Here is a 16024-nt window from a genome sequence, read left to right as displayed (position 1 = left end):
AGCCATGATGTATTAACTAAACATTTCTGTTTTGTTGCTTTCAAGTCTTAAAACATGGACCTTAGATCATAAATCTCCGGGAATTTGTGACTAGAATAAAGTTCTCTTGCTTCCCCATCTAATACAGAATGCAATTAAGCATTTAATCCTTGCTTTCTACCAGCACTAGCAGTGATAACATGTCATCAGGCAGCAATATGGGTAATTTAGTGGGAGAAAATTTCACTGGGTGGTTGTGCTATACAGAAAACACACCACCGAGTGCATACATACAGCACAAGGGGATGCGCTGTGGATTTGACCCACAGTGTAGGAGACTGCGAGCGACAGAGACTTACTAACACTTGGACAGCACAGACGGCAGAGCCACTAAAAGCACACACACAAAAGAACTAGAGCCAATATCTTAAAGTATTAAAAAGTGCACCCCAAACAAAGCAAGAACACAGCACTGAGTGGCGGCCCTAAGAACACATGGCAGAGTCTGTCCACCCACTGGCCAGTGGGGCAACAAGCGGCGCTTAAGGAACAGGTAGAATCAGCTTGTGTAAACCCAAGTGTGGGCTCTGTGGTGAACCGTAAGTATTGCTGCCCCCTCTGCTGGGCAGCTTTATTAAGCTTCAAATTAGTTAAGGACTATTAAAGAGATTCTGGTCTGTGCTAGGTCAGGGGCATCTCATGAACTGCACAGGCTGCCCATCCACCATGCAAAGCCATTCTGATGGCATGAGGTAAGAACCCTCTGGCAGATCAGGACACTAGAATGAGTTAGAAAACTAGCTGTGGTTCTGACTATTTGGATGAGCACACTTCTCTTGTTCTTGATGATGAAATTCAAAGGCAATTCACATTAAAACATCTAATGCAGGAGCCATCAAACTCCTCTAACAGTTGGAAGTTAATTGCATGTTTTTTTTTTCATAATCCTAGAAGCAGGATAATCAATGCCAAATAAAGAACTATTTACTAGACAGACCACTCCCCAGTATTTTTTTTCAAAAATGTTTTAAATGCCAAAGAATTTTTGAAGTACTTGGTTTTATGAGATGCTTCTGTTGAGAAGCCATGTATACTACTTTTTTCTGATTTTCCACTTACCAAATTTACTGTAATGGTGACTACTACTCTCAGAGCTCTTTGCTGCATTAAATGTTTAGAAAAATGGTACAACTTACAGAAAGAGGAAGAAAGTTGACAAGATTCACTCCTCTCCCCACCTTAGCTTAATTCATAAAATTTTAACGTTGTTATACAAAAAAAATGGTTAAACTTTTTTCAAAGGGTGTAGAAATTATAGTTTACATTTAAAGGCTAACCAAATCATTTACTATAATGGGCATTTAGCTAAATATGTTTTTTAAAAATCTAATACTAGAATATAAACTATATGAGAGCAAGGATTTTTGTCACCTTTGCCCAATGATGTGTTCTGATGCCTAGAACAGACTCAGGTATATAGTAGATGCTCAATGAATGTTTCGTGACTGAATGAAAAAATATCAGGAAATTATAGGCACTATAGTGACATTTTATTGATGAAACATTTTACATAATGTTCAACTCCATTAACATTGATGAAAATGAAGTTAAGCCCTATAATGTCAAGAACAAGTTAGCATGTGGGATCCTAGAAAATAAGCATAAAGTGTTGAAATTTATAGGAAATGAGCCAAGAATGAGACATCAGTTCTGTTTCTGTAGCAGTAGGTTGTGAAGCTGTTTGATTCAACCCCACATATAGCTAATCTTAACAAGTGACTTGACTCTACCTAAAATGCTTGAAAATGTAGCTCATAAAGGGAAAAATGGACTATTTTGAGATTTACTTCTTTTTCTTGATATTAAGCAATGAAAAAACATAGGCCTAAGGAGAAAATAGGAGGGTAACAGATCCAGGTAATCTTAAAAAAATTTTTTTTAAAATTAAAGTATGGTTAATATACAATTTTATGTTGGCTTCAAATGTACATCACAGTGGTTCAACAGTCCTTGTGATCAACTTATAATATTGTGATTGCAAATTATCGTGCCCCTTTATTCCCCTTCCCCTCCCCTGCTGCACCTGTCCCAACCCCTCCTCCTTGGTAACCATTAGTCACTTCTCAGTGTCTATGAGTCTATGACTGTTTTGTTCCATCTGTTTTGCTTTGTTTTTATTTTCTACAAATAAGTGAAATCATATGGTATTTGTCTTTCTCTGCCTGGCTTATTTCTCTGAGCATAATACCCTCTAGAGCCATCCATGTTGTCACAAATGGCAGGATTTCTTTTCTTTTTATGGTTGAATAATATTGCATTGTGTATATGTAGTACCACATCTTCTTTATCCATTCATCTTCTGATAGACACTTAGGTTGCTTCTATATCTTGGCTATTGTAAATAGTGCTGCGATAACCATAGGGGTACATATGTCTTTTTGAATCAGGGATTTTGGAGAACCAGATAATCTTGAGATGAGTAAGTGATCACTCAGTTAATGCAACACTCAAGTACAGTATACTAGGAAGTACCCTGAAATGTTATGTGGGATCTTGTTTCTCTCACCAGTGTAGGCCTACTGAGAACTACCTGGAGTTAGGAAAGCATGCATGATTACAGACTGCTTACAAAAGCCTGCATTAGAGTAGACGGCTCTTTAGGAAATGAAATGCCTTTATTTGATATGAGACTCTTACTTATTCTATATTACGACACGATAACCTTTTGAAAGTCAATCTTCATAAAATTGTTGGAGTAAAACTGCTTTTTATGACTTTGTGCCAATGAAAGTTAGTACTGATTCATTCTTCAGAAACCTGTAAGACCTGAATATTCACCTGTAAGGTGTGGCTATTTCTCAGAACCAAATCCTGGGTCATAAGTGGGTGTATTGACCCTGTCAGATGTTACCATGAGGAACTCTGGTGCCTTCTCAGAGGTGTTTGTGCACTGTACTGGGCTGAATTAATGGCTTTGGAACACTTAGAACATTTTCACTTTGCTATTCAGATGAATTAATAAGTAACATTTGAAGGCCTGGATGTGATGTATGGCTCCAAATGCAAGGGGATTACAAGTAAATGAGCTGTGCCTACTTTGAAAGAACTCACTGTAAGAACTCACTGTCTAGAAGACAAGAGACAGGGATGTGCCCACAAAGAACACATGTCAGGTGTCTTAGGAGAAGTATGAAGAATGTACTTTGGTAGAACAGAAGGGTAGATGTCGTTTATACAGTGCGACTTTCTTACTTGACGCTTCAGCTTTCCCTCCGTCTCTGCCCTTAAAGGCCTCTTGATAAAGCTCCTTATAAAGAGTCTGCATTTGACCCAGGTTTAGAATTAGTTAAGTATTTATGTTAGAAATAGCATGTGGAAGTGATTAATTCTTCCCAGAAGGCTTCACGGTAGAAGTGGCATTTGTAGCAATTCTTAAAATATTAGAGTATTAAATGCAATTTATTAATTACTGTAAAACAATTTGACTGCAGTTTAATTTACAGAAGTAATAGAAACTATACTTTTTACAAGTGCATAAAAACACCAGTTGTATCTTGGTGCATTGATTTCCCCAAGCACTGGCTGAAATATGTTAGTGATAGAGGATTCTCAGGGGAGGAATTCAGGGTGAAGCACTGTGGGCAGGGAAGCCAGCAGGCGTGAAGGCATGAAGGCCTACAGGGTGTGGGGGGTGGGGGGTGCTGGGGCCGTGACAGCTCCGCGTGATGGGGAGCAGGGCAGGAGCACCCTGGGCACTGTACTGAGCCCACATGGACCACAGGGCAAACAGCTGGGCAGGGCTGTCCTGTCTGCCAAAAGGGCAAACTGGACAGAGGGCAAGGGTGGAGCTGGAAGCTGATCTGCCGGTACAAAGGGGGTGAAGACATGGGCTTTGTTCAGGGCATTTGGAATGGGGAAAAAGAGGTTTCAGAGCCAGAACCAGAAAGGCATGGTGTGGCTGACCTGCAGGGAGCTCTGGGGCGGGGGGAGGGCAGAGCGGGAGGGGCGTGGGCCAGCGGCAGAAGTGGGCACAAGTAGGTGTGGGGATTTTACTGTCAGGGCTCAGGAGGCCTTGGGACCCCATGTCCCTTGTCTGTCTGTCTGTCTCTGTCCCTGGCCCCCTCACACTCCACCGGGCGTTACTGTCCTTTGCATGTGACAGCTTTCAAGAAGGCAGACAACATCTTGAAGATGGGGAAAAAATATTGCCTAGAATTTAAAGTGAAAAGTATTTGAGGAGCTAAAGGCGGGAGTGGAAAAATGCTTCCTAGCATTTAAAATGCCTTACACTATCAAAAGAAACGATCCATTATGCTGAAGTGTGCACTTGATTGAGTGTACTTACAGAAGCATTTGGAGAATTCTAAAACACTAAAGAAAAAAAAAGGAAAGTAGAGGAAGGTCGGTGGAATAATGTGGTATATGAACACAATACTATGCTTTAGAAAGAAACTGCCAAAGAAATGTTCGTATGAGGTAATAATAATGTGCCCTCCCAAGCGCTCTTAGAATTATCAGACAAACAAATCTACCAGCTGGGTAGGAGACAAATATTATCATCATACTTTAAGACCCAGCTGCACACCCTATAGACAATTTTGCCTCTTTATACCAACACAGAGACACATTCCTCAAAAACAGGTTCAAAACTGGGTAAGAAGAAATGACCCAAGAATTAATTAACTAAATAGAAGACTAAGGTAAACAAAGGAAGAGTTACTTTATCAAAAGACAAGAAACATGATTAAATGAAGCTCCAGAAGACCCACAAGAAACTCGTAAAAGGCATAATATGCATTTACCTGGTTTTTATTCTTTCATGATTTAATTTCTAATTTTATTCACTACCATCTGATAATTTCATGAAACACTTATTCTAACCATGGGCAATTTAAACTATTTTAATTTTTATTTCAAGGCCTTGAGACAAAGGAACCTATTTGTTGCCTAAGGGATTTTTTTTTTTTAACAAAAAATTAAAGCTTAATCTTTCATGTTTTAGAGCATAGACTGTTTAAAGTCATTTATAATAATGCTCTAGGGAGACTGTTCCTGGGTATGCAAAATTGAAATGATAAATTTACAATTATTAAGCAAAATTAATAGTTTGGGGGTATTGGATTGTTCCTTCCCTTTGTAGATGGATTTGTCTGAAGCAGAAGAGACAGGGTGAGCCAGGGCCTAGCTGGGCACTGCCGTGTGTCTTCGGTGTGCTTCACGGTTTGACTGGACTTGATGATGTTAGTAAGCCCTGTTTTTTATTATTTAAAAATTAATAATGGCATTGGCTGTGGGAACTGCTTTCTATTCCTTTACTTCATAGGAAATTGCTCTGATGACATGGAGGGTCATGAATTTTACTAACCATGCTTTGTGACTTTGAAAAGTCCCTGATGGAAATTAGACAAATAATTTACTTACACTTAAATAGCAGATTTTTTAGTTATACTTAAGAAAAATAATTGAGATGTAGATTTAAATTGTTTCTGCTGCTGCATTTCAGGATTCTAATGAAATACATTCAGCCATTATGCAAAGCATCCCTCATTGGAGAAGAGAAAAATCACTTCCAGTGGTACCTCCATTATTAGCAGAACATGTGAAGGTCAGGATGCTGCTTCAGAACAAAGGGGAGGATGCTGCTGGTAGTGGGAGAAAGGAAGCAGCTCAGCACACACTTCCCCTTTCTCTAAGGTATCAGCGAAAACCTGAATGTGGCCAAATCTGTTTAAAGTTCCTCAAATTCTTAGGCCGTCTTCCTCAGTTGTTTGAGTACCTGGCATTTAAAAAAGGTCACGACATACTGGTACCAGGACGGATGGGTGGGGGTCGCGGGCAGACCGCACTGCTCTGCACCTGGCTTTCCTGCCGGGGTGTCGCTGCCACCCTCCTGCCTGGCTTGGCCGCACACTGCTGTGGCCCTGCCGAGGCCCCGTCACCCCTCTCGTTCTCTGCTTCACCCCCTCTGGCCTCTCTTCACAGCATTTGCCTGTCACATGAGGGACACACGCTGATTTCGTGTCCTCCCAGTTCCTATCCCAGATGGGGAGGCTCCTGAGAGCAGGGAGCATGTCTGTCCTGTTCAAGCTGGTGTCCCCAGCCTGGAGACGGCCACGTGGTAAGTTTTATCCATCAGTTAGGTTGTCCACCTGATCAGCTCATGTCCTCACTGGCACTTAGCTTCTTAAACTGACAAGTCCCCTTTTAAAGGTGAGTGAAAGGTTTGACTACTAATTCTGATTCCCTGGAACCAAGGAACATTCCAACCCAGGTCTCACAATGGAAGAATGCATTTTAATAAAAAATAGTCACATGAAGCTTCAACAAGCAAACAGACCACATGCCTTTAACCAAGTGTTCATTTACAATAACAGTCTGCATCTGGAAGAGCAAAATAAATTTGATGCAACTGCAATACTAAATATTTCTGAAGACATTTTAGAGAATGAAGTCAGTGCTCCTATGCACTGTTGCTATGAGATTATTACACATTAAGGATAAATCCCCTGGCTTCTCCTAAATATCTCTTCAATTTCTCCCTCCAAAGTATCCAGAGGGAAATATATTAGATACCCAATGTTTCATAAGCAAATCAAGGCTACTTTTGAGCAGCCACAGGCTTCACTGCTCCCTGAAGTCAGACACCCTAAGAAAGTTGGGGTGTAGTGTGCTGATGCTTTCATTTTGCACTTTTCTGAAAGAAGATCCCCCACTATTACAGGAACATTTTTCCCAACACTTAGCCAATCTTCGGGCAACAGCTGATAGAGGGTGATGGAATTTTTAGTTAGAAAGGGGCTTGGAGACTGTCCAGGCCAAGTCCTCCATGCACCAGAGGAGGAGGTGAGGTCATCTATCAAGGTCTAGAAAATTCAGAAGGAAGACAAGCCAGCAAAACCTCTTTTAAAAAACAAATCATGGTATCTAAGCAACCACATTATGTCTGGCATGAATGAAAAGAAAAAATGGCATCTGCTTTTGAATAAGGCAACAAAATTTCTGAGGAAAAAGACTTTAAATCACACAGTCCAGAACACAACCGCCAACTAACAAAGATGGTCCTCTCCAGACCAGGCATTTTAAAACCAAGCGTGAAGGGGGGAGCTGGTATCACATCCAGCACTGGAATGATTACGGATTTTGAGATTTCACAGAAAATTCTTAAATTGTGAAGGAAAAAAAGAAGAAAAACATGAGTAAGGGACAGACGGGTTTTTCATAATGGTGAAGACAACAAAACCTTTTCTCACTTTATCCTTGGAAAATACAAGCACACATATTCAAACTTTACGTCTCTTTGCAAAAAGAGTGAAGTTCATGCCCGCGCCCAGTACAAGTTCCCTGGCTCTGTGTGACAGCACCCCTTGCCCTTGGCCCCGGGCGCATGCCAGCCCCCTTACCGGGACTTGTGAGGGCTCCCAGGGCACTGCTCGTGGTGGACAGAGGGTTTGCATTTGTTGTGGTGGCTGAGGTCTGGGCTGCAGCTGCAGCCGCGGCCAGAGTTGCCAGATTCTGTAACTGAAGAGCATTCATGCCTGTGGAGGGAAGAGAAACGCAACTTTAGCAACAGGCCCACTTGGCCAAGCTCCCACCTAGAGAGGGCAGAGGCCCCAGGCACGAGGCCCTGTGATGGCAGACCCGGCCCCAGCTGTCTCAGCGATTCATGTGCCACCCCGCTTCTTGGCAGAGTCACCTCGCTGTGGTGCTGCGTGCTCTCACCCCGCATGCACTTCCCACACGTCTCCTCTTGGGGCTGGAGAGGTCATCAGAAAAGGTAAGAGGGATTTCTGCATTGACTGGCCACAGCAGGGCTCCCACCATGGAGGTCTGGGCACAGACCCTCTGGAGGAAGGGCCTCAGGGCAAACTGACTTCTAATTGTGCCAGCTGCACAGGAGGCACTACAGAGGGAGTGACTTCACTGGCTGAGGCCTCCTGCTCTGATGTTGAGCTGATGGGGCTTCCTGGCTTGGCCATTGTGCCAGCTGCGCACTCTGGGCACATTACTTATCCTCTCCATTTCTTGCTTAGTGAGTGGCAGTGTTAACTGTCCCTTTGCTCATGAGGTTGTAATCAGATTAGATAAGTGATGAATGCAAGTTACTTAGCTTAGTGACTAGTAAGATGTAAATGCCCAATAAATGTCAGCACCTATTGTTACTGCTACCACTACTGAACTTCTCTCTCCAGATGTATTTTAACTGTGTGTGCTCTAAAATGTGTGCATAATAGGAATTCAAATAATATTTGATGAATAAAAGAATAAAAATGTCAGTGCTGTAACATTTTTACTTATATTTGCATTTTAAAGTTATTTGTATTTTAAAGAGGACTGTTGTTCACTACAATGAATCTGTTTAGTGAAAAGCAGGGAAAGAACAGCAGAGAGAAATGATGCTTGGCAAGACCAGGAGGGAGCAGCAGAGATCTGGGGGGCCATCTGTGGTGGGGAAGCAGGCTGTGCCTGAGTGGTGCTTGGGCCAGGAGTCTTTGCTGTCTGCTCCCCGCTTCGGTTTCTCAATCCAGAAGTTCTCTGAAAATCCAGTCTTTCTCCATGATTCACGTCACACTAATGTACATTCAAGAAGAAGAAACAGTGGTTCTCTTCCTGTATAAAATTCCTCATATAAGAAGATACTGGAGTTAAGTAGTTAGCTTAATTTTACCTTCTCATGTCTGAAATTCATGTACTTAATCCAGGTGTACTGAGCAAATTTAATCTGCTTTAGAGAGAGGCACCTGTTTACAGCCTCCATATGTTGGGGCAGGGAGTGGAGGGAGGGGCAGGAGAATGTTCTAGCAATACCTGCAAAAACTGCAGATACTGTGTGGCTCAGAGTACAGCTGCTAGGTTCACTTATGCTGCCCCTTCATCCTGGTTGCTTCCACCAGGACTTAACTTCTACTCAGAAAAGAGTCCCTGATGTCTTTGCAGCAAAATGGCTTCTCATTTTGCTCAAAATGGTACTCTGTATTCCTCCACGGGACACCCAACACTGTTGGCTTAGGGTGAAAGACGAACACCTGCTTTTCAAAATGTCCTAGTTCCTGGGGATGCTGAGAATCAGGACACAAGTGTTTGTGGAGCCCTGTGAATTCTATAAGAAAAGTGCTGACTTTGGCAACCATGCTATCTCCATCAAATGCAAGTGAACAGGCCTCCACGTGTCCCAGCTGCCACCTGACCTGGGGCAGTTGCCTTTTCCAGGATCAGCATGGCCCCCAGGGGCGATGATCAGTGTGACTGACAGGCACATGCTGAGATATGCTGTATGACATCGAGTGTGTCACACTTTTCTGTGCTTCTCTCTCATCGCATCCCCTGGCCTCTGCCTCCCACGTGGTGCGCACCACATGGGCCACAGGCTGCTGCCCTCAGTACTGCGGCACCAACAGGAGGCTCTCATCCGGGTGCTCCTCCCCTTCCAGCCAGGGGCAGTGATCTGAGTGGCTAGAAAGGCAAAACGCTGAGATACACTGTATGAAATCCAACATTGTGCCAAGATCAAGATGGCAAAGAGAGTCGGAATACCAGACTCAACTTCTCATCCATCACTTGGGTAAAGGAAAAACCTCAGACTGAAGAAATGATGTACCAAACAGATGCGCAATATGCCTACTTGAAACTTAAGATTAAAAAAAAATTATTTCTAAGGAGAAGGGCATGAAAATTTAATTTAATGTTCACCTTAGGTAATTTTGTGTCTTATTGTTCATAGCAATTACCATAAATCTGCATATCAATAAGCGAGAACAGATGTCAGTTGTTACAAGTGCTTGCCAATCAGGTCTGTTAAAAAGTGACAGATGGGTGGTTATGGAACATTCTCATAAGGCCTATTAGCACATTCGCAGGAAGTGTCTGTAGTGCAGGGGCTGGGAGACTGAGCTTTAGGAAGGATGGGATCTTTGTGGGTCTACAATGTACACCTCATGACTTGAATGTCTCCAAGGCAAGCTTTTGATGTACTTTTTGCAAGTATCTTCCCCGTTTTCCACTTGCTACAGATGTTCTAAGACCATCTTCTGTGGGAATGAGCTGCAAATTGATGGAAGAATGGCTGGTTGTGCTTTGCAACGTTACTGTTACTTTTAAAACTTGGACTGGAATTCTGGAAGAGAATTACCACCACCTTTACTGAATATCAGAAGTGAAGTGAATCAGTTTTCGCATGTTTATCAACAGATAAAACTCTTCTTCCTCATAGCTTCATAATCTCTGTAATTTCTTTTATTCCTCATTCAAGAAAAAAAAAATTCCCTGAACAAAAAGCAGCCCAGTCCTGATACATTTGAAATGAGGTCCAGAATGAAGGGAGGCAGTTTTCCTATGACGTCTCTGAATTGCTTCTTTTTGAACAGTTTTGGGGCACTCTCTGCATTGTTTATCCACAGGTTGGATTTGTTTGTCCTTTGTCAAGTTAGACTGCCTGTGTAGGCAAGTCAGGCAGCCCACGTTTATGCAAACAGAACTGCTTCCACCCTCCTGGAGCGCTGCTCTACAAGCTTCAGGGCAGCGGAGAGCTCAGGGGCTCCATACACTTGGAATTCAGACCTGCTACTTACCAGCTTAGCTACTTTGGCCAGGTTCGTTAATTACCTTCTCTAGCCTCAGTTGCACCACTGTAAAAACGGGATGCTGGTGATCCCCACCTCACACAGTTGTGGTATCTGGGAATTCTGTATCTTAATCCATACTATGGCACTCACTGATATGGCAGTTTGGCATGGCAATTTAACCTCTTCGTGTGTCTGTTTTTCCAGTTGTAGCATAGTAAATGGTGGTTTTGTTCTTGGTGTGCTGTGAGTGTAAACTCCACAAGTATTCCAAGTAGCTTTTTTAAAAGCAAAACTGGAAAATACCCTAGTTTTTCTAACATGATGCTTTTTTGAAATGATCACCATTTCAATATTAGAGATGACTGAAAAGCCACTTTTCCCTTATTCCTTTCTCTTCAGGAAAAAAATCCATATTCGTAGCTCAAACTCAGACCCCAGGTTTCTCAGATTTCAGAAATTTGTGCAATGAATACCACAGTTGGGTGAGAAATGGAGTTTTTACTGGAAGTTTTAAGAGGGGAAAATAAAATCAGTCAACTGAAGGATGCACAAAAAATGTAGACCTAAAAGCACTCATCTTATAAAGATTTGATCCTAATTTCTTCTGCTTTTATATTCCATATTTAGTAAAGTTCCATTTTATAAAGTTCTTGAACACATTTGAAGTTATTTTTAGTTAAAAGGAAAATGTAAGTTTACTTGAAGAAATAAGTATAGTTGATGCCTCATTCTATTTTATTGGCGTAACTACTTAGGAACTTGTCACTTAAAACTTTTTTGTGTTTCTTTTTTTTTGGCTTGATTTTCTCTTCAAACAGAAAGTGTTTTACTCCTTCAAATGAGACATTTTAGACTCTGGCGATAAACCTCAATCTCCTGAAGGATAGACCTTTGATTTGAGAGTTGTTTACAACAAGCTATCATTGACTACAAAAATGATATTACCCCATCTTGGTGATGGTGTTCCAAGCTTGACTACCTGAATTTTTTACATGGAGTTTATTTTCTGGCACTGTAAGACACGCACACTGCCCCTGAACTGTGCAGGTGACCACTACCCTATGCCACAAACTCAGTCACCTGACAAGCATTTTAACTCAGGTGAGGTTTGCGAGAAATAACCTCTTGAATTTCCATATGTTGCTTCTACCCCATGTGCCGTGTGTCATGCGTTCTGCAGCATGTTTGATATCGTGCATGCTATTTCCAAATCCTCAGTACCTCTCCCATGAAGATACTGTCATTCATTTATATGCTTTGGTGATGTAAGGCTAAAGTCAAATTTCTTAACTAAAAAACTGGGCCTCTAACTTAGGCTCCACTGGGAATGTATCCAAAACAAATTTGCATTTGATCATTTGTAAATGTATTCACCCATTCACTCAAACATACTCAGGAGCACCTCCTAGAGCATTGAGGACCGAGTTCACCGGCCCAGGCCATGCTCTCTGGGGGGCCACCTGACTGGGGAGTGTTCAGAGCCATGGGGGAGGAAGTTCGGGAGACTGTAGAGGTCCACGGAAGAGGCGTATGGGCAGCCCTCCCCCAGGGGCAGGTGGGGAAGCTGCCTCTAAAGAGTTACCTCTGTTGCCAATCCTCCAAGTCACATGTTAATACTCGTTTAGATGGCTGGCGAAACAAAAGTTAAGCCCTACTTTGGGGAGAAAATGAGAGAGCAGGCGGCCACATAACTTGACTTTATTGGGAATAAAAATATCCCAAAACACAATGCTTTAAATACTCAGGAAGAGGAGACTTGATCATCCATTTGAATGAAGGGCAGCCTGTATGGAACTCTCCAGACAGAGCCTCGACCTCTGCATCCTTGACACTCTAAATATTCAAGGTGTGGGTAGTAATGGACCACTCAGCATTTGATTTTACAGCCTGGAGAGACTCAGTGTGCTGCATTTTCTGTGTCGAAGGTTCAAGAACGGGGTATTTTGGAAAGCTCAGAGCACTTGCAGAAGGCCTTTAAGTTAGCCATCTGCGCCATGCACCTTCTACCTGTAGTGGCAAGGTGGAGGAGCACACAGCCTAATGAAAACTGACAGGGCTCTCTGTCCAAACGGGCACAGGCACTGGAGGTAGCCCAGGGACCCAGGGACCTTCTCTGCATTATTCAGCTGTGGCAAGGGGAGAGCCTGGGGCTTCCTCTGAGGACAGACCTTAATTTGGGATCTGGGTGGGTTCACACTATTGGAAGGAAAACAAATCTTGCACTGGCTGAAAATGTGACAAATGTTGGCACTTATTTTAAAGCTTGCAATCTTCAGGTTTTCTCTTTATAAAACCCAGAAAATGCCCTGAATATTTTACTTATGTCTCCCCAATTCCCTTCACAGAACTAAAAGTATATTAACCATTCAATGTGATTCTTAGCTCCAATGCTAGCTTCCCAAACTCTATTCATAAAGGTATGACTGTATGATTTAACTACTTATCATTTTAACATATATTTTTCCTAATAATCCAAAACCTATCTTACAACAGGACAAGCTGTCAGTGTCAGTAGATTTAAAGCCCAACAAATAATTTGGCAGTATTTTACCTTAGGCTAATATATCCTACCAGACAACAAGGTACCCTTAGCCTAGAAGGCCACACTGGAGGGTTGGGCTAATATCAGAACCCACGGGAGGGGAAACCTATGGGTGGTCATCAACAGTCTTTCCAGACCTAGTCAAAGTGAAACAAGAAAAATCCCTGAAGGATATGCATTTGGGAAAAAAAAAGAAATGAGAAAAAAGGAGTTTTCATAGTGATAAGGAAGTCTGGCTGGCACTCCACACACTCAGGTTTCATTCACTGTGACTCAGGGTCTCCTTGATTAGAACAAATGGTGCTTGATGCCAATGTGCCAAAACTTGGTTCTTTTCCTTGCCTTCTCTCCCCTACCTTTTGGGAATCAAACAAGGAACAAACTTCCTCACTGTTCCTCAAGGCAGGTTCCTGGCACCTGTGCCCTCATGCGTTGTGCCGTCCGCCTTTCCTCCCCTATGCTGGGTTAGGACATCAGCCTGGAAGGTGACATGCTAGGAGTGACCTTTTCCCAATCGTCACACCTCAGTTAGTACTGACACAGCTCATTACAGAAAGCAATTCTCCATGAGCTGGCTTTCATATCCAGCCACACTTTGATTTTCTTGAGAACAAAGATTATACTTCCACATGAAAGCTTCTGATGCACAATTCTGTCGACCACGGTACCAAAGCAAGGAAAGCACCCTGTTAATTGTCTGTGGTTATCAAGGGATGCAGACTGTATCAAAGACAGGCCTGCAATCTTGGCTTTCATTATGGAGGTCAGAACATTTTTATTGACAGCTGCTTATTAAAATTTTAGAGGAATGTCAATCATTCTGGCTGCCCTGGATATAGGAATCTTGTTGGAAATTCCCCAGTAATCCATCCCATTAAAAAACAACTCTGGAATGGACTCTGCAGAAATTCTCAGCCCTCTCATATTATAACTGTTGGAAATGCCAGGTGTACGGGAGCTACTTCCCAGTAACACCTCACCCAGTAACATCTCAGGATTGGCAATTACTCCTTGTTCTTCTTTTTCCCTGCTTCTTCTCTTTGCCCTCTGAACCCACCCCAAATTCAGAAAACAGCCTGGTCACAAGGAAAGATACGGCCCAAGACTTACCAGCCATTTGCTGGATGCCGCTGAATGCACCCAGGTTGCTGGAGGAGGTGGCCTGCTGCAGAAGCTGCAAAAGAAGGCAGAAGTGTGCTGTCAGGGCAAGGCAGACGAGGACACAGGAACTCTGAACTCAACTGGGGCTCGGCCCATTCCCTTTCCATTAGGTAGTTGGTTGCTGTGGCCTATTAATGGATTGAAGGTTCCCAGAGCTGGGCTGTAAATCCATATTAATGTCTAATCTCTGTTAAGGAACCCAGGCACTGGGGAAACTCAATAACACTGCTGCCTTAAAACAATCCATTTACTCTTTTTAACAACCAGGTGTTAAATCTATTGAACTCAACATGGCGTGACTAATGCTAGTTCTCTGTAGCCTAGTAGTTACTCATCTCTGCCAACCAAGGTCCATCCTCTCTCTCTTCCATGCCACAGCTCAGTTTCCTTGATCCTTTATGAAAAGCACATGGATTCACTGACTCTTGGGCCAACAGAAATCATCACAATAACTACAGATATAAATGTGTCTCTTCACAGATGCACACTTACAGATTTGAGTCGGTGACCAAGATATCAGTCAGCCATGTAAAGATGGTCTTCACTGGCAGAAAGAAACATACTCTTTGTCAAGACTTAATAGTGTCTGGTGTGGTGTACATTGATGCTGCACATTATAAATGTCAGCGTATTTTTAAAAAGAAATGAGCACATTTATGAAAAGGTCTCTGCATTTTCCCCTAGAGCTTTTAAGAACATGTTTTCCCCCCATGTAGACTAAGTGGGTACCACAACACATAAAGGCCTGTGGTGATGGTCCTGGAGCAGTCCTTTAATTTGTCCATTTCAGCTGAATTACAGGTTAGCAGGTGCTGTACTCAGTGTTTGATGAGATTTATTGATGTTTTCTTTTTGGTAAGGTAAGTGAATAAAAACAAAGTTTGTATGTGAGTGCAAGCATATAGTTATCTCCTATATTCAGATGTATATGGATTCCAAGAAACATAGATTCACCAAATGTACTATTGATAAGTTGTTATGATACTATGTGCTTAGGAGAAAAGATATATTTACTACTTAAAAAACAGCTCCCCAAATTTATTTGGAACTCTGCAAAACACAGAATAGAGAGAGCACTGTCATTCCTTTGGGCAAGTATGAGACTCTTCAATAAGAAAAGAACTCTACAATTGGATATGACTCAAAAATGGGCATTTATCAATTTACTTATAAGCACCAAGTGGGGTGGAGTATCAGTGACTGATAAACTTAAGTCTAATTACAGTGATGTCATCATGGGGATGGACATTAACAGTTGCCAGAAAAATGTAGCGTTCATTTGTTCCTCTGGACTTGTTGGACTGACTGACTGCACTACCTAGGTATTTTACACACACACACACACACACACACACACAAATGAAGTGAGGAAGGGGGAAGAGAAGCTGGGGATTATACATTTTGATAAAGAGATATCCCCAATTTTGGTTTGATTTCTTGGGTTTCCCATTCTCATGGTTGTAAGTTCTGAATTCCTCCTCCTACTAGCTATTTAAAAAAAGTTAAAGTAAGTTAAGTTAGCTTTGAAGATATTTTGAGGAATCATTAATACTTACTAAGGGAGATGGAAATACCTGAAATGTCATTAAACTATTACCAAGAATTCTTCCCACAGATAACACAGTCATTCTCTGGCGAGCCAGGGTCAGAATCTACTGAACACAGTGGCCTGGAATACCTTTAAGGCAAGAGCCCTTCACAGCAGTGGACTTTGAATTTAAAGGGGTAGAACCAACATTAGCTGAGAAAGAATGGAAGCCCACAGTAGGAAAAAAACATAGTT

At 42.2% G+C, this 16024-nt stretch overlaps 1 protein-coding gene across 12 annotated transcripts in view; it reads right to left on the bottom strand.

Moving 5' to 3' along the window:
* The window catches only part of CELF2 (CUGBP Elav-like family member 2), a 722220-nt gene that overhangs the window by 25063 nt on the left and 681133 nt on the right, over window positions 1-16024 (bottom strand). For all 12 annotated transcript variants that reach the window (XM_057498181.1, XM_036908144.2, XM_036908142.2 and 9 more), the window contains 2 exons: window positions 14191-14254; window positions 7380-7514 (listed from right to left, as the gene is read on the bottom strand). In XM_057498181.1, the coding sequence (XP_057354164.1) occupies window positions 7380-7514; window positions 14191-14254 (199 nt within the window). The remainder of the gene's footprint in view (window positions 1-7379; window positions 7515-14190; window positions 14255-16024) is intronic.

This window comes from Manis pentadactyla, chromosome 3 (assembly GCF_030020395.1).
Source record: "Manis pentadactyla isolate mManPen7 chromosome 3, mManPen7.hap1, whole genome shotgun sequence".
In the NCBI taxonomy this organism is placed as follows: domain Eukaryota; kingdom Metazoa; phylum Chordata; class Mammalia; order Pholidota; family Manidae; genus Manis; species Manis pentadactyla.
This window is presented reverse-complemented; position numbering and strand designations above follow the sequence as displayed.